Here is an 18519-nt window from a genome sequence, read left to right on the forward strand (position 1 = left end):
AAAGTATGCAGGTGCTAACACTGGACCTTAAGACCATAGCCTTCTTAAAATATCTCAATAAATTTGTCGTCTGGAATAACAAAGTTTATGAGTCATTCTTGAAAACAACAGTAGGTAGCTACGTTGCATAGAAAAACCGAGTACCTTTGCAACATGTTGCTTTCATTCTTCTCTCTGCTGTGCACTTGATATTAGACAGCTAACGAAAGCTAGCTAGCTAGTTTACATAACTTAAGCAATTTTAAACTTACTCTGTACCTTGCAGAGCACATATTCATATAAGTATTATATAACGTTAGTTTATAAGTTTGTTAATTAATCGTGTCTATCAACACGGTAGATCGGCGGGCCTCAACCATAGACTGTATATAACCACTGGGCCGTGGATCATTTCTTACCGGGCCGTGCGTCATTTGGCGCAGAAAGAATAAGTAATTATTTCATCTGACTTACTATTGGTGTCTGCGGGGTGTTTTATTTTTGAAAAATGACCGGAAACTCTGCCCATTACATCCATCTGTGCCTCCTGATACCGCTTGACAAATACCTGTCTCTGTCACGGCTGTGATGCCCGACCAGTTAAACTAGCTAGCTAACTAGCTAAAATTAGTAAAAAACAAATGTTCTTTTAAAAGGCCCAATGATTCATAAGACTCTCAAGAAAAACAAAGCTGCATTTAGTGGGAAATAGCAGGAGTTCAACTTAAAATACGGCCTTATCGGTTGATTCACATTCTCCAGGCCTCCTCTACACAATATGTGGCAACAGGTTATCAAATGAGGCAATGGAGCCTTCAAAACTGCTTCGACGCGTAGACACAAAGCACCCCGCATTCAAAGACAAGACAGAGCCCAAGTTCTTCGAAGAAAAAGACGTTAACAAGAAGGACAGAAGCAAGTCTTCAGGGCCTCCACAGCAACAACTGTAGCTGCACTGAGAACACCGTACTTCGTTGCTAACCGTGTTGCTAAGGCCGTTCTTCGTTGCTAACTGTGTTGCTAAGGCTAAGAAGCCATTCACTGTTCCTGAAGAGCTGATGCTGCCTGCTTCTTCGTTATGGTGAGTTGTTTTTATAATGCTCTTTACGTGAGTTTCTTTTTCTGCCGAATCTATATTCTGTTGATTTAACACCCCCCCCCCCCACCAACAACAACAACAACAACAACAACAACACCACCAAAACACCAACTCCAAATTAAAGCTAATGCTAATGGTTTGCTAACACGTTAGCTACAACTTTACTGCTGCCCCTAAGCAGTTAAAAAATCTGCTTTCAACGTAGCTATAAATCGGCTACCAGCAGTATTTATTTATTTATTTTTGCAATATTAGGTTAACTTCCTCCCATGGTTAACTAGAAAAGCACCACGAATGTCTCTATGTGTTTCCAGCACAGCTGCATTAAATTGATAATAATCAATGTCAGGTTTTGGCGTCAGAAACATCAGCAGCTTCTTTGTTATACACATTCAACAAAACATGCAGAGGGAAGTTTATTGCAGAAGAAGAGTTTCTCCTCCACCCACTTAAGGCAGCAAAGAGAGTGTTTCAAGTAAAGGTTGTGACTTTCACTGGAGCTCTCACCATAAAAAAAGTCTTACTCTTTTTCCCACAGCTGAAAACTAGAAAGAAATAGAGGTTTTCTGGGAAATACTGTATGAAGGCGAGTCACTAATTGAAAAACACGGAATAGCTCCTAGGCATTGAAAACAACAGACTGGTGACGTATAAAATGTTTAAGACCATCTCAGGATGGGCTTCTCTTTTAATTAACTTGAATTGCTCTTTGTCTGCAGCCTGTTAGACAACATAAAGCTCAGATTTGGAAGTGAGGGGGCAGGTGGGTCTGCAGTTGGTGGTCCGACAACAGTTGCAGGCTATACCATCTCCCAGGTGTGCAGCTGACTGTTGCTCAGCATGAACGCTGGGCACCAGATGGCATTAGCCTGCCTGCCCGCTGCCCAAGGCATACTTATCTTTGACACTGTGTGCATTTGAGTGTGTGCGCATGTGTGCATGTTCTGCAAAATTGCAGTGACAAAAAAGATATGCCAGAAATCACAACAAGCTGAGCTACTCTGATGCTCAAAATAAAGCTGTGTACTTCTTTGACCTGATGTGAAATGGAGTGTGTCTGTGTATGAAAGCTGTAGAGCATGAAGAGACACATATTCTGCCTTGAGATGGATAACCAGAAAAGTGAGTGTACACTATATTGGTTTGCTTGGAAGAGTACTTCCACTTTTTTTAATACAGTCAAGAGTTATGAGAACCCAAACATAAAATTCAAAGAGAATACTATTCTTGAGCACAGTTCAGTCCCTCAGGCCTTTGCATGTGAGCTCTTGAGCTTTGGGTAAGCCTCAGTAATACAGTTTCTGATATAATCACCGTCATCAGGATCTCAACGAACATGCCCTCAGAAATACTGGAGGCATTTAGTTTGTAGGTTCTTTTGCTTGTGTAACTACAAGCTACTGTCAAATCTACTGTGTATCTGCTGGATAGGACAAACTAACCACACTACACTAACAGGAGATAATGACCACTGGTGAGAGAAGATTTCATATTTACTACCACAATGTAAAAATATTTCTTTACAAGTGAAAGTCTTGCATTTAATTTTTACATAAATAAGTTGAGCTAACTATTATTATTATTATCATCAGTAAAGTAGAGGTAGTCATTATGTAGAAAGGCATAGAGTGTTATAATCTATATTGTTGGGTTACTATGTTGTAACTGGTTGAGATGGAAGTACATTACATACTGTTGTAGTTTTAATCCGTCCATCCATTATCTACCCATTGCAGGGTCACAAGGGGCAGGAGCCTATCCAAGCTCACAACAGGCTTGAGGAGGGGCACACTGTTGACGGGTCAGCAGTTTGTCACAGGGCCAACACAACCATTCAAACAATCACACCTAGAAAAAGTAAGTAATTTATTCTGTAATATATTTAATAAACCTGACATATATTTTGATAACTAATTTGTTAAATGGTTACATTACATGCACGTGCAGTTTAACTCTTTGAGTGCTTATGGAGAAAGTTACTAACTTTTGTAGTGAATGGTCCACAGCAGTGATGATATTATCATCACTGTCAAAATGGTGACCTCTGAGCTCTATCTTCATCTTAAGGAAAAGGTAGTAGATCGAGGGTGTCAAATGAGGCAAATAGGTTGGGCATTGAATGGGTTCAAATCCACCTGGACTGCACATGAAATGTAATGAGAGCTGTCCAAGTCGTAACAAGTAGGGTGGTATGGCTGTACTTCAAATGTTATTGGAACTTTTTTGTGGCAGGTTTTATTTGTAGGCGAAAAGACAAAATTCTTTGTTGGCAATGTAATGTTGTATGTAATAAGTTATGTCCTTTTATGACAATTTCTGTTTTACCACTGCCACTTGGTGTCTCATAAATAAGTCTGGTAAGGCACTAATACACTAATAAACAACACTACTGTAATAGTTGAGTGGTATAATAGTGTGAGTAAAATGTAAATATTGGTGAAGTATGTGTCTTTAAATTGTACTTAAGTACGATATTTTGGTAAATCTACTTAGTTATTTTCCACCACTGTTAATGACCCATTCTCAGTGAGCTTGGTTTTGTAATGGACATATTTGGAAATATTTTGAGTTCCTTAACATCCCCAGCTAAACTCAAACCAGTGTTGACAGACAAATTAATGGAGCAAAAAGGAAGAAAAACAACCACATTATAAAGACTATAGCTGCTGTACCAACTTGAAACCTGTAGGCTGGCTTTTTTTGAGTCCACAGAAAGGGAGACTCAAAGAGGAAGAAGAAGAAAAAGAGGCAGAAGAGTTTCCTTTAATGATGTGCACCACCACTGTCCTCTGATGTTCAATGAGAAACAAATGAGCTGACTTTGCAAAGCGGGATGAAAAAGGCTATGAAGTGAGAGTTTGCCTTTGATCCAGTGCCTTCACTGGCAGAGAGCCTTCCAGCCTGGGCTTCTTTAGACAGACCAGCCTGATGAGAGAGATTCACTCCTGTTTCAAGGGAAGTCAGGCAACATATCTTCTACTGTTTTCTCATGCTTATCAGAAGCACCGGAATATGCAGTTCATATGAGCACACGGCATCAGTGAGGCAGAGAAACATTAAAACAGGCAAATTTCTCACTGCATCCTGGAAAAAAAGTGTCATTTCTAACTGTAGGAGGTGCAGTTCACGTTGACAGTGTACCGACAATGTGGAGAGATGAGTGCGTTGCCGGTTTACCCTTTCTGGTAGATGTTTCCATGGCAACCAAGGCTCTCTTTTAATGAAGCAGTAATCCAGCAGGGGACTGAAATGGAGAGACAATATGGCCACTGGCATTTGAAAATTTTTAGCACAACATAATGTGTGTGTGTCTTTATGTGTGTGTGTGTGTGTGTGTGTCTGTGAGTGTTTGTGGGCAGTAAACAGCATTTAATCAATCACATTGTCAATCAGAACACGAGGCAGGACAGTCTAAACTTTTCGCTGCAAGGCTCTTATGTCTGAGTTATTTTAGAAGCCGTCTGGCATCCTGCCTCTATAAATCTGTCATGCAGCAATAGAAATAAATGGAATGAGACGGAAAATATATATCATATGACTAACAAAAACCACATAAGAAGAACCATGGAGTTCCTTAAGAGAAAGAACAGACTGAATATTTCATAGAAGAGCATCAGACTCTGCGAGGCAAACTGTTATAATATACCTTAAAATGTTGCTTGCTGGTCCAAGTAAAATGAAGTTCTGAATTATGGATTTGCAGTCGGCATATTTTCTACCTTAAAATAGTAGAAAGTGTTTCATGGTGTGAGAACTCTAACTTTAAAAGACACTGGCATGATGAAACTGCAATCACAGTGACAGACACACAGACGATCTTTGCCTGAAAGGCAGGCGCGGCTGACACAGTTTGAAACCACAAGTATTATTCAATTCTCCTTTAAAAAATATTTCCCAAACTGACACACACACACATACACCACAGTCCCCAGTAGTAGACTTGAAGTGAAAGTTACCACAGATCTATTTCACAGATGCCTGATATCCCACAGTTTGGAGCCAGAGGAATCACATTAGCTGAGTATGTACTCTGTATACTGGAGCTCTGCACATTTTCTCCACTGTACAGCTGAATCTGCCTCCTTTTCTTTTTGATGCTGGAATTCTGACAGGCAGAAAATTAACTTTTATTTACTGTAAAGACACACAGGAAACTTTTTGGTGTTAGTAAGTAATTTTTTTTACCATGCTAGTAGTGTGGCTTTGGTCTAGAATGAAATATTTCCAGACATCTCCAACTAATGGTTGGTTTGCCATTAAACTTGGTGCAGACATTCACAGTCCCAACAGATAAATCCTGATGACTTCAGAGGTGCATTGACTCAAACACCAGTGCTTGACATTTTTGGTTTTTAGTGAAATATCTCAATAAATAATGGGAGCACTACAGTGTAGATAGATAATGATGGTGATTGAAAACGACAGTATGAGGCCCCTACACGAGGAAGTGATAATTAAAGCATGTTTTCACCCTCAGGCTTGGTGATACTGTACACTAGTATGTGCTATAATACATACAGTTATACATAATACATGTAGCTGTTTTTTTTAAAATTACAACTTAAATCACCACCTCTGTTGATCCACTGTTACTGGCTGTTCAGCCTTTTGTTGACTTCTACAGAGGAGTGATTTAACTTAGCCGGAATAGACTGATGAAGAGTTTCTTATTGACAGAAAAGCAGGCAGGAACTCGGCAGCAACAGATTTACTGGATATCCGGCCAGATATTTCCCAGTGTTCCTCTATTTACATCAATTTTTAATGACTTAATTCTCTCTTAACCCATTAGTGGCATCAAACTTTACAGAGGTGATGGTGATTATTGGGAAGAGGAATGTTTCTCTGATAAATTTACATCTAATAAACTGCAGTCAGAGCTACTGCAGAGTGTTGTGTACGTGAGATGATTTCCATCTGGGTGGAGGACAGTCACAGGAATGAGAGGTTAATGAGAATATAGTGATTCATTCGCTATATCCCAGGACACCTGGAAGGAACAGCCTGTGATACACACACACACACACACATTCAAACCAGAAAGCACACGCACATGATGCCATTTAAATGCACACACACACACACACACACACACACACACACACAGATAACACTTGGAAAAAACACATACCAGTATTCAGCCTCAATCGAACCCCTCATACACACATACATTTGCTTACAGTTCACAGATACAGTATACTTGTTGCTGAGGTGGTGAAATGGTCTGTTGCAGATATTGATTAGCCTACCAAGCACTTGTGTCTGTGTGTGTGTGTCCCCCCCCCAACAGAATCTCCTCATCTCCCTGTAATCAGCACAAGCTGCTCCCCGGTGGCTGTGTGTCAGTGAAATTGAGATTGAGACTGTTTTATTGTAGGTATTTCACTTTGTTGCATCACTGATAGAAAGCTGATAGTTGACATTTCTGGAAGAGCTGCACGGCATAGCTGAAAACCTCATCCACATGTGTATTTTCTTGATAGTTTCTACTTCATCACCTTCATCTCTGTCGCTCTTTTCTTTCACACGATCAAACAAACATGTTTGCAAGCAGAGCTCCCGCTGTCTTTCAGCATAATCCTGTGAGTGTTCCTGGTGTTTAGAGAGTGGAGGCAGTACAAATTGAAGCATCTGTGTGTGAAGTGTATTGCCACGTTAGCCCAGAGGCAGAGCAATAGAATATAATGAACAGATTGGTTGCTTTATTTAGGCTGAGTTGGAGATAAAGACCACACGATTGTGTTATGTGTTGCAGTGCCCCCTCCTGACAAATATTTGAAAATACAAAACTATATATTTTTAAAACTCTCATATGATATTCCTGCTCTTTTATCTGTGATTTTTCAAAGTTGGAAATTGTTCATAATGTGCAAGATTTTTGAAATGTTATTTTCATGAAATTGTGTGTTTGAGTAATACAAATACACTTTATTTGTGTAGCACCTACCAAACACAGAATGCAAAGTGCAAAAATAAAATACAGAAACCAATACATATTTGTATAGGCAGTTTTAAACTAAGGGTCAGCTTCTCTTACCCCACCAAACCCCCCAAAAAAGACAGCAGCACAGTGTTGGCACAATAATTTACATTTACTTCTGTATTAGCGCGTCTAAACTTTTTACACAATGCCTAATAGTTCCAGTAGAAATACAATTTCAATACATACCAAAATATAAAACTTAGCTTTGTACAGTCAAAAGATAATATAAAAGAAGCAGTGGAAATGACATGTATGTATATATTCTGTGTAAATGTATAGGTACAGCTAAAGGTCAGAGTCTGTTTTCCAGCTACCTCTCTGTCTGGTTAAGAATCTCATGCCGAGATGTCCAGCATCCTGCTGATGCTCTACAGGCTGCTGGGAGAGGTTGTTGGTCTGTGGGAGGCAGTCCAGGGTCAGGCCTTTATGGGGACAAACGGAGTACTGGGAGAGCAATGTCACCAGGATGGATTTCATCATCGCCATGGCGATGTACTTGCCAACGCAGGATCGAGGGCCTGAGCCAAATGGCTGGAAGTAACGGCGAGGAGCCTGGAGGAGGATTGAGGGGTGGGGCAGAGGGCAAATCAAAGAAGTAATGAGAGGTGGACCCTATAAACAAGTTTTCAAAACATGTCTTTTATCTGTAGCATAGAAACCTTATATAAGAGTTGATTTATTATATGCCTACTCACATTTTTTTCAAAGTTGTCCAGACTGAATTCATTTGGTTTGCGAAAGAACTCTGTCCTGTGCATGCGGCCGGTGTTGAGAATGATATTTGTACCCTTTGGTACCCTGTAGCCGTCTATGATGTCATCAGACAGGGCTCGACGCATGGTGAAGTCCACCACAGGGTGGAAGCGCAGACATTCATTGATGAAGCTCTCCAGCACCTGCAGCTTCTGAAGGTCCTCGTTCTGAAGCTGTCTCTCACCTGCAGCAAGACAATGGCAACAAGATAACATTACTGCCATACTCTCAGTTATCAGTGTCAGTGTCTCTAAATCTGGATTCTCCCTCCTCCTCACCTACAACAGTGTCTATCTCTTGTAGCAGCTGTAGCTCCACATCTGGGTTCTGTTTGAGGAGGAGCAGCATGAAGAAAAGACTGATGGACAGAGTGTCCGGTGCTGCGATCACCATCTCCAGCACACACTGAATCACATTCTCAGCAGACAGCTCGCTGTGGTTCTGAAAATGCACACACACAAATGTGAATAAGCTGAAGCTTATTTGACAGAGGGATGGAAAAAGAAATGGCAGCGATTCAATTCTCAGACTGACCTGTGCAAATATGAGCTCTGTGGTGAAGTTGATGTCATCCAGTTTATCTGCCTGCTCCATATCTCTTCTCTTCTGTTGTACAAGGCTCTCTATGGCATTGTGAAGCTCCTGGCTGTGAGATAACAGACATGTAACACCTGATTAGAGAAAAAGAACTCAGCTAAAATGAAGAAGCATGATAATATGAATAATAAAGTGACAAAGTAGACTCACGCTGCTGTCTTGTGCCTCTGATGAATCCAGTCAAACTTGAAGTAGATGTCTGGTTTGATCAGCACACTCTGCCATGTGTCAAAATACTTCTGAATCTTCACCAACAGTTCTTTTTCTGCAACAAAGGCATCAAGAACACAACACAATAGCAAGATAAATTCACTGTCTTAACTGACCCCAGCTAAAGAACTGAAAAAATCTGTTCCCACATGTGTGTGCTCCATCTTTCCAGACAGATTTCTTGGTGTAAAACTTGTACAACAACATAAATTAAGTGAGGAAATGTATGCATGCTTACTCACCATTTATAGGTACACCCAGGAAGAGTCTGTTGGAGATATCAACCACGGTGCAACGCAGCAAACTGAGGACATCCACATGACTCAAACTGTCCAGGTCATCCAAGTGACTCTGTGTGGAGGAGACGCAAACCTCCACCGTCTTCTGCAAACCTGGACCTGTCAGAGCTGACACAGACAAGTTCTTGTTTTTATTTTTTTTGGATTGAGATTTGTCAAATAATTTGTACCTCATATCCCTGAATAACTTGATCACTCAGTAAGTCTGCAATGCTGAATGTGTTAGAATCTTACCTTTGCTGAAATAGGTGCGTATCTTTTTCCACAGAGTTACATTGTTGTTAAATATGATGCCTCTCTCATTCATGCCGAGGCAGCTGAGTCCCTGCTTGCTCCCAAAACGTGAAGTGTAATGTCCACTCTTCAGTACATGGTGCACCGCTGATGCCCTGATGGCAAAAAATAAATAAAAAACAAACTACTGCTTATCAATTTACACTTGGGCTGACTCCTTGATCAATTCATAAGAATTAACAGATAACCAACCTGCTGAGTATGAGGGTCTCCTCTCCATTGATCCAGACTCTCACAATGTCTCCATATTTGTTGTTGTAATAGTTGCTGGCTGTCCCTATACCGGTCCAGATGAATCTCACATATGACAGAAGTGGCCCCAAACCCAGACAGAAAGAAGGACCTGATGTGGTAAATGACAGTAAGTGTATTTCAGCACTGGTACCAGCACAAATAGAAAGTGTCAAAGCTGATATGTGGTCGTTGAACCTACCTGGTACAGTTTTCTTATCTGTGTGACTCCAGGCGACCAGCAGCAGACAGACAAATAGCATGAGGGTTCTTGTTGCCACAGAGATGCCCGATGATCCAGCTGCAGTGGCATTTGGGGACATGGAAACCAGATCTGCCAGTACAGTTTCCAAATCCACGGGAGTCATCGCCAGGTCACAAGCAGGGAGTGGATCCATGGGGATGAGGATTTACAACAACCTGCACACGAGTGGACAAACCCAACGACCGGTCCAAGTGATGAAAGCTGCCTCAACAATCGGGGCTTCCCCTTTATAAGCAGCCAGAACTGGTTACAAGCCAGGTCAGGGTAATGCAAAAGCCACAACAGAGGAGGAAAAAGGTAAACAATACACTTTTGACCTTGAGGGGTTGGATTTGTACCAGTGCCCTTGGGCAAACAGGGCTTAGTTCAGTGGAGTGGAGAGAGTTTCTATTATGGGGTGTATTTGACAGTTTGATGATGAGAAGCAAGTATCACTCCTCCTTTGAACATCAAAAAAATCTGTCTGGAAATCCTACAAAAACAGCAGATGTGCCGTGAGAATGTTATCAGTGTCTCATTATTACAACTTTATCTGTCTGGCAGAATTAAATTTTCTGTTTACTTCAGGTTTTTTTCATTTTTCTAAGAAAAGAAGAAAGACAAGGAGAAGCTGGAATAAAATGCTACATTTAAAAAATCTTTGCACAGTTTTGTTTTCTTTTATCATGAATTACAATCCCTTCAAAAGTTCACTTTGCTTTTGAATGATTATTTGAAGTGATTATTTAGAATTTTCAGATGCATGATTACTCTGATTCCTCCATGAGACTACCAGCAGATGGAGAAGCAGAGCTGTGATCCATCAAACTAGATCTTGATGAAAACATAATCATATACACTATTTTAAGCTGACTATGATCAGAGCACAAGTTCTGTAGCAGCTCCTGTGTCTCACGGCTGCAGCTAAACCAGAAAGTTCTGTTGAATTGTGACTGTGATGCAGTTGATACTCTGTCATCTAAAGTTATACTTAAAAGGGATTTTAAAAGAAGATAGCATATGTGTTTTTTCAGACCCAGCACCATTAATTTGACTGTTTTCAGAAAGCAAAATGAGAAATACATTAATGAATATATACTGTACACAAGAGCAGCAACTTTCCTCACCAGAATTGAAAATGGAGTAGAGTGGAGGAAACTCTTAGAAAACAGCTTTTAGACCATGATGTTGTGAAGGTGTTTGATGAATAAAAATGAATAGAAAAATTGAATAAGATAAAAATTTTCCCAGGATCCTGCTCAGACCTCCATATTTTTAAACTCCTGTTGATGACACTAACAACACTATGTACTGTGTCTTTATTAACATACTGGGTCTACTGTGTAACTTATTTGTAACTAACACCTTGTAATTTGTTACAAAATATTTACTAACTTGTAATATTTTATCCCAAGCTGGGTCCAGATGTGTGTAAAAATAAGTCCAGGTGGATTTATTTTATTTTATTTATCAATTTGTGACAAACCCCATGCTGTTTGGCTTTGTCTGAGCCTTTGTTCCATTTGCTCACTCTGTATAAAGAACTCTGTGAATTCACTCACCGCCCACACTCGAGTCCAAGAATGTGCAGTGTTCAAATGCACGACTGTGTGCTGAGGCCCTGCCTCGATAACGATGCCCTGTACGATGGCTTAGACCTAGATTGTTCTGCATGATTAAGCAGAGACAACCCCCACTCCATGTTTCGCCCAAAAACAGAAGTTAATGTAACCTTGTCTCTGAGCTCTGTGTTGTGGTCAACCACCTCTTTGTCTCCAACACGTGTAGGGAGTTGTTCAGACAGGAACGGGAAGATGAACAGAAAGCTGAAGAAAAGTAGTTAAATGTCAGAACATGTATGATGTCTGAACAGAATTCATTTGCTCCTCTGTTACTTCTTGCTTCTACATTATGACCACCATTCAGTTTTAAATTGGCATTTCTCTCTCACCAAACACTGACAGGATCCATAGACAGTGAAGCTTTACTATTTGTTCCATCACTGCTCTTACATAATAAACTTTACTTATGTAAGATGCTTAACTTGAAAGACCTGAGGCTTTCCTGTCTCATTGCATTTAGTTCAAATTCAGGCTTTTTCAGATGTTTGATAATGTGTTTTCATTTTCACATTTATTTAATTTATTGGCTCTTTAGTGTGCCACTTTAATGATTTAATACAAACTATTCTGTGACTAAAGTTTAGAGTTTAAACTTGTGAAACTTCATTTATAACAGTGTGAATTAAAAAAGTTTCTTTCACAGACAGAAGAGGTGGGTGGGAGGATAGAGTTTGTAGAAAGACACATCAGGTCATCTGGCTGTCCTTGGCCTGGAGCTACGAGACGGACATAGACCTCTCAGCCCTGTGGAAAGAAGGAAGATAAGGCTGTTTTCTAAGCAGCTGCACCTCGGGAAGGAGGAAACAGAACCAGAAAAGGTCAACAAAAGAACAGAGATGGAGAAGTTGTTGACATATTTACACCACATGGTTAATTTTTAATGGATCCTCACTATCCAAATCATTAAGCATGAAAGTGTCCAAATACAAAACCATCTCTAAGATCATAGCAACACACACTTTGTACAATATTTTGAATCAGGGATCCATGTAAGGAGTGTGGTTGTTTCTCTCTGTGTTCTCAGTCTCGACTGGCAGAGCTCAGTGAATGAGAGACAACAAAAGAACGACCTCAATGCTCCTAAGACTGTACTTATGTACACATCTGCACATCTGCTGGAGCAATTCAAGCTGTTCAACTGTCAGCTGTCAGTGACCTACAGCCTCAGGCTGCAGCCCACACACTCCAGTCCTGGTCAACAGAGCCCAGGACCCGAGCTTGGTAATGTTGCATGTCTACTTACTTTCTCTCTCTACCTCCTGTGTGTGTGTGTGTGGAAACGTTTTATGGGGCGTAGCATTGCTGTAAGAGCATTTAGGTCAACTACATGAATCTAGCACTGCCCCATGTTAGCGGAGAGGCCAATTCATTGACTTACTGAAACACACTGATTTGTTACCAGTGTACTTACAGAAAATATACCAGCTTCACCTACACAGACGAAAGAGGCAGTAACATCTACCTTTAATGCCCAGAGGTGATATTCTTTCCCCTCGCTGAACTGTTATTTTTCTAGTGAAATGTCACTTTTCTGGCCTAAATCAAAGCAATGGAAATAGGTCATTGCTGCAGTTGGTGGATGGAAGCTGTGAAGATGCGACAAGGACCAGCACCCAGGGGTGAAATGGAGGGAGGAGTTGAGAATGAAGTGGAAAGTAGAATGATGTTGATGCTTTCTGATGTAATGTCTTGTAATTCAAGTTTGGTTTTGCTGTAATAATGATAATAATAATAATGATGATGTAATCGATGACCAGTCAGTTTGTCTGGTGTAATGCATGCTTTCATGTGTTATGTATGTGAGTGCATTCATGGGTACATCACAAATATGTGGATGTCCGTGTGTGTCCGTGTGCGTGTGTTTGTGTGTGATGTCAGTCTGCCCACGGCGGTGCAGTAGAATGGGTTGTCCTGAATATAAATCAGGTGACTGAACAGGCGGGGGTTTCTTCCCAGACAAGCTCAGAAGATTGTGTAATGCCCACTCCTACATTACTGGTTTGCATGCTCACACACACATACACACACACACACACACGCACATACACACAACCCCTTCTCCACTTGGCGAACAACACAACAAGCACTGTATTTACCAGTCTGCCCTCAGATAGACCACCCGGTTGGAGCACAGACACTGAAGCTCAGGGGACTGGAGCTTTCTGATAATCTGGACAGGACCTTGACTTTCAGCAGAGGACTTCCGTCCTGTTGGATTAGTTTGGCTTAGTTGGTATGATTTGAGCTTTGGTGGCAGCATCTTGGATTACAAGGTGATAAAATTTTGACTTTTCTCCTTTCATATTAACTCCTGTGCTGGAATTATACTCCACTGTGAATGCTGAGGTTGGTAGGTGACCCCCAGAAAAGAGGAGGTGAAGTGGTGACCATGTGGATCCCGACACCCAGCATGACTCTCCCTCAGCGGATGGTGCTGTACGGGACATGTGTTGTAGCGTTGATGAACTCTGTGGGCCTTCTCGTGCTCCTGGTCCAGCAGAATCAGCAACGTGCCTGGCTGGAGCAGATGGAGATGAGGCTAACAGAGGTGGAGCAGAGCTCGGTGGTGGAGTTCCTCCAGGAGGTGCCCAGGCAAGCAGCAGGGATGCGAGCGAACGCGGGGGAACATCCTCAATACCAGTACCAATACCAGTACTCTAGGAACAAGAGGAGTGAAGAGCTGGAGAAGGAACTACAGCAGCAGGAGCTACTGCAGGAGCTTCACCAGGAGGAGGGACAGGAGCTCTATCAGCAGGAGGCCAGCCAGGAGGTGGGAGAGGAGACAGAGAAGAAGATGAAGCACGAGCTGAAGCACAAGCACCGACACAGCCAGAGTTACCACAAAGCACATGTGCAGGACGACATGATGATGATGATGACTTACTCCATGGTCCCGGTGAGACGAGTTACCTGCTGGTAGATCGTAAATGAGAAAGAAAGAATGAGGGAGTGCAGGAGGACAGATTTATAAATACTGTACACAGTGTGTAGTGCCTTGTGTTATTTTGTCATTGCTGATTGAAGCTGGATTACCAACTGGTTAAAAATACTCAATGGTCCTGGGGCCTGTGACCATCAGGATACTTGAAGGTTCCAGGTCCAGTTTGTGGTTATTCCTAAATAGAAGTTTTCATAATCAAATTACCACAAACTATCATAGACACAATGCACAGAGAGTGGGTGAAATTTAGTACTGGAAAAAAATTAAGCACTTTTATTCCAGTATTATACTTAGTAGGACTGAGTCTTTTGTTTTACTTCTTAGTTCAACCTCATTGCAGAAAAATATTTTATGTTTTACTTCACAACATTTGTCTGACAGCTAGATCAAGATTATACAAAGAAAACACGATCAGTTTATATATACATGGTTCATTGTTACAGATGAAATTACATAACAGCATTTCAAATAGGTATATTAGCTTGTATAGCTACAATAATAAAATGTTTCTTACATGCTTAGCATCAATAATAATAATCCTGATACATATGAACACATCTGCTATGATGTTCTGCTGCATGAATACTTGAACTTTACACATATATTTTGCTGATTATATTTAACAATTTAATAATTTTATAGTGGTACAGTGCTACTTTTACTTAAATTAAGGATCTGAATACAATAATATTGTTGCTACAGACCTCCATAATCCATCTGGGCTGCTAAAATTTGAATTGCAGTATCTTAATTATGTTTGATATTTTCTCTTTGTCTTCAGATCAAATTGTTGATTGACATTTGCAACAGCACCAAGGGAGTCTGCATAGCCGGTATGCCTCACTGATTCATACTTTAAAAGAACTTGTTATGTCCAAAATATCACTTCTTATTCTCTTAACATCCTTAAACCTTCTGTTGCAGGACCTCCAGGACCGCCTGGTGAGTGAGCCCTTAACTCTGGATCCAAATTTAAAATCTAGCCATACTGTATGTCTCCTTTGTGGTTTACTGACCCATATCCTTGCTGAGTGTGTTTTTCCATTCAGCCCATGGTGAAGACTGTTTTTGTGTATGTGTGTGTGTGTGTGTGTGTGTGTTACTGTAGGTTTGCCCGGTGCTGACGGTATGCCCGGCCACAATGGGACTGATGGCATCCCAGGACTGAATGGACTGCCCGGGGCCGACGGGAAGAGAGGAAAAAAAGGTAGGGAAAAAGTGAATCTCTATTCTGTTTTTACCCATTTTTATTAATGCCTCGGGCAATGCTGGCCATTTAAGTGAAGGACTGTTGGTACAACATAACAGTAAAAGGGTTGAGAGTGACCCCGGGGAAAAAAAAATCCCAAATACCACTGTCGCTTAAAATCATATACGCACACAAAGACATGAACTCAAAACATTTCCTGATCTAGCCATGAATCATCATTGTGACATCAGATTTCATTGCGATCTACTTGCAATTCATGAATGACTGAAGAGGTTCAAACAGCTGCCTGTCTCTCACATTCTCAACTAATATTATTCATCTCTGCGGTTTTGGGCTTCAGCTGAATGAACCGGAAAACTCTCTCCCTGTATTCTCCCACTTCACTCTGTTCTCCTCTGCAGCGGATGGCATGATTCACCCCATCGAGTCAATGGATTCATTCACGGTTTTAACAATAGGGAAAAGTGCACTGAGGTTACAAATGCAATCTTGGAGCTATTTTGCATCATGTCCTCCACAGGGCCGCCAGGTGAGAAAGGAGAACCTGGTGAAAAAGGAGAACAAGGAGAGCCTGGTCCGCCCGGGGAGAAGGGACAACCATCCAATGACGTCATTATCGAGGGCAAGTAGAGCTTGAACCATTTTGCATCCCCAACTGACTGAAACTTAAGTATAGTAAGATGGGAAGGAATGATACTGTGCTTTTAAAATGCCCTCATATGCAATATCTTAATAATAAACCTACTTGTGTATCCAGGCAGTTTAGAGGTTGTCCTCCTCTTCTTTGTACAGGTCCTCCTGGTCCTCCTGGTCCTCCAGGACCTCCTGGGCCCATAGGCCCTCCTGGCCCTCAAGGGCCTCCCAGAACGAGGCATCACAGAGCCAACCTTCAGGCTGCTCAGACCCTGGGTGAGATGCCTTTATTGAGTGGCACTCATATTGAAACTTTAATCTCAACCTTGGAAACAGTAGTTGACAAAATGGTCTCTCCGCAAGCTCCATGTAGTTTCTGTTGAGGAGTTTTTCAGTGGAGCAAACAATTTTAACCAGCAGATGAAGATGCCCACTTGTCATGGAATTGTAGCTGTTAATTTTTTCATTTTTCTGAGCACTTGACTCGATACATTCTTCCTGTGCTCAGAAAGCTACGTGATCAAACAGAGGAAATCTAAACTTTTAGATACATATGGACACAATGTGGTGAGACCATGTTGTCAAGTATACGCTGTGGGTGAACACTCATTTACATGAGATGAAATTGTTAACAGACGATGAAACTTCACCCATGAGGGAGGTCGTGAAACAACACGAGAAGCCTGTGAAGAATGGTATGTTTTCAGAGAAGTGTGTCTACGTTTCACATGTACTGTGTGGTTGAGAAGTAAGCAACTGAGCTTGTTATTTTGTTTCCCCTCAGAGTGCCTGATTAAGTCTCTGATCAACCCCAGGGATGTGACAAAGATGGAGAGCACATTTGGCACATGGATGAAAGACACTGCTCTGCTGAATGATGAGCGAATATGGGTGGCAGAACACTTCTCTGGTAGCTTGGTTAAAGAGGACCATCAGCATGGATGCAGGCACTTGACACCTTGTTAAACATTTTTCTTGTTGTTCCCCAGGTCGTGTGGTGAAGGAGTATAAAAACATCGCCTCCTTCCAGAACAACAGCAGTGACACTGTGGATGTTAGAAAGTTCTATCAGGGCTGTGGCCACACTGTCCACAATGGTTCCTTCTATTATCATATCGGTGGTACATCCAGCATTGCCAGGTAAGCTGAGAGACAGTGTGATGCAGTGAGATGCTTTGCTATTGCATCCATTCATTAACAGCATGCTGCTTTTTTGTTCACAGATTTGACTTTCACACCAAGAGGCTTCACACTCTCGCTATAGACAATGCTTTGCACCACAGCCTCGCCTACGTGCTCCACAACTCCAAGACCTATTTCAAACTCGCAGCAGATGAGAACGGCCTGTGGCTGATCTTTGCCTCCAGCATCGATGAGAGCATCATGGTGGCCCACCTGGATCAGAAGACCTTCTCTGTCACATCCTACATAAACACCACCTACCCCCGCACCAAAGCCGGCAACGCCTTTATCGCCTGTGGAGTCCTGTATGTCACAGACACCAAAGACACCAGAGTCACCTTCGCTTTCGACCTGTTGAAGGGGAAGCCGGTCAACGTGACCTTTGACCTGAGGTCTCCAGGTGGAGTGCTGGCAATGCTATCCTACAGCCCAAAGGACAGACACCTGTATGTGTGGGACCACAGCTACGTCAGGCTCTATGTGGTCCACTTCATCTCTGATGAGTAAAGATGCAGATGACGTGCAGACATGTCGGCTGAACACCAACTATTCACTGCATCTCTGGATACTAGTCATATTTAGGTTTTCAAGAGCGATGTATACATCACAGCCTCAGCTTTATCCCCCTGTCAGATGTTGTAGTTGGTTGTTAAAAATCAGTTTCACTCAAGGAAGTTGATTTTTGGTCAATAATAAATAAATACTGCTGTATTTATATCCTATTCTCTATGTACATGTGAGGTTTTGGAGTTACTAACGGTGTGAAAACTTTTTATCATTTTGTATCAGACAGTTCACAGTTTATACAAATTGAACTTATTACTCAACTTTTGTGTTGTAAGTTGTCACATTATTTTGTGTATTTGCATGACAACTGTCTTTCATGTATTTTTATACAAATGTACATGTCATCCCCTCAGATATAGACAGTCCACCTGGCTTTGTAGTGAAGCAACTCGGTCCCTGGTCACTTATTCCTCTTGATAGAAAAAAAAGGAAAAAAAAAAAAAGCGCTAAATCATCCTGATGAAATAAAAAGAATTTATTCACTTTACAAAGGTAAAACTCTGACCATGACCTGTTCTCTCACACACCTTCAGGCTCAAGTGCCCTAGTATGTTAAGTGTCTACCCATGATATTGGCTTCTTTTGCATTATTACATTCACATACACACGCACCAGACACCAGTAGGACCATTGGTAAAACACATAAGATACATACAGTACACATAGTGGGCAGAA

At 41.4% G+C, this 18519-nt stretch overlaps 2 protein-coding genes across 2 annotated transcripts; one reads left to right on the forward strand and one right to left on the reverse strand.

Moving 5' to 3' along the window:
- Window positions 1-6988: 6988 nt before the first annotated feature.
- Window positions 6989-9946, reverse strand: LOC108887913 (aromatase). The gene is made up of 9 exons (XM_018683608.2): window positions 9648-9946; window positions 9407-9557; window positions 9155-9309; window positions 8864-9028; window positions 8562-8676; window positions 8349-8460; window positions 8093-8255; window positions 7757-7998; window positions 6989-7613 (listed from the first exon to the last, which is right to left on the reverse strand). Exons 1-9 carry the CDS (start codon window positions 9841-9843, stop codon window positions 7347-7349), a joined length of 1566 nt encoding a protein of 521 aa, XP_018539124.1. The 5' UTR covers window positions 9844-9946; the 3' UTR covers window positions 6989-7346.
- A 3095-nt stretch (window positions 9947-13041) lies between these two features.
- gldn (gliomedin) lies at window positions 13042-17999 on the forward strand. The gene is made up of 10 exons (XM_018683607.2): window positions 13042-14207; window positions 15034-15085; window positions 15177-15194; window positions 15361-15459; window positions 15983-16084; window positions 16255-16371; window positions 16731-16790; window positions 16880-17005; window positions 17085-17235; window positions 17319-17999. Exons 1-10 carry the CDS (start codon window positions 13650-13652, stop codon window positions 17782-17784), a joined length of 1749 nt encoding a protein of 582 aa, XP_018539123.1. The 5' UTR covers window positions 13042-13649; the 3' UTR covers window positions 17785-17999.
- Window positions 18000-18519: the final 520 nt, after the last annotated feature.

Source organism: Lates calcarifer, linkage group LG2 (assembly GCF_001640805.2).
Source record: "Lates calcarifer isolate ASB-BC8 linkage group LG2, TLL_Latcal_v3, whole genome shotgun sequence".
Taxonomy (NCBI): Eukaryota; Metazoa; Chordata; class Actinopteri; family Centropomidae; genus Lates; species Lates calcarifer.

Excerpts from the sequence above, each read along its gene's own strand:
- LOC108887913 (XM_018683608.2), bottom strand. The coding sequence starts at position 9,843 with ATGGATCCACTCCCTGCTTGTGACCTGGCGATGACTCCCGTGGATTTG. Across the intron at positions 9,029-9,154 it reads ACGCACCTATTTCAGCAAAG|CTCTGACAGGTCCAGGTTTG; the intron begins GTAAGATTCTAA and ends TGTCTGTGTCAG. Across the intron at positions 8,677-8,863 it reads CCTGGGTGTACCTATAAATG|AAAAAGAACTGTTGGTGAAG; the intron begins GTGAGTAAGCAT and ends CCTTTGTTGCAG.
- gldn (XM_018683607.2), top strand. The coding sequence starts at position 13,650 with ATGCTGAGGTTGGTAGGTGACCCCCAGAAAAGAGGAGGTGAAGTGGTG. Across the intron at positions 14,208-15,033 it reads TGACTTACTCCATGGTCCCG|ATCAAATTGTTGATTGACAT; the intron begins GTGAGACGAGTT and ends CTTTGTCTTCAG. Across the intron at positions 16,085-16,254 it reads CAATGACGTCATTATCGAGG|GTCCTCCTGGTCCTCCTGGT; the intron begins GCAAGTAGAGCT and ends TTCTTTGTACAG.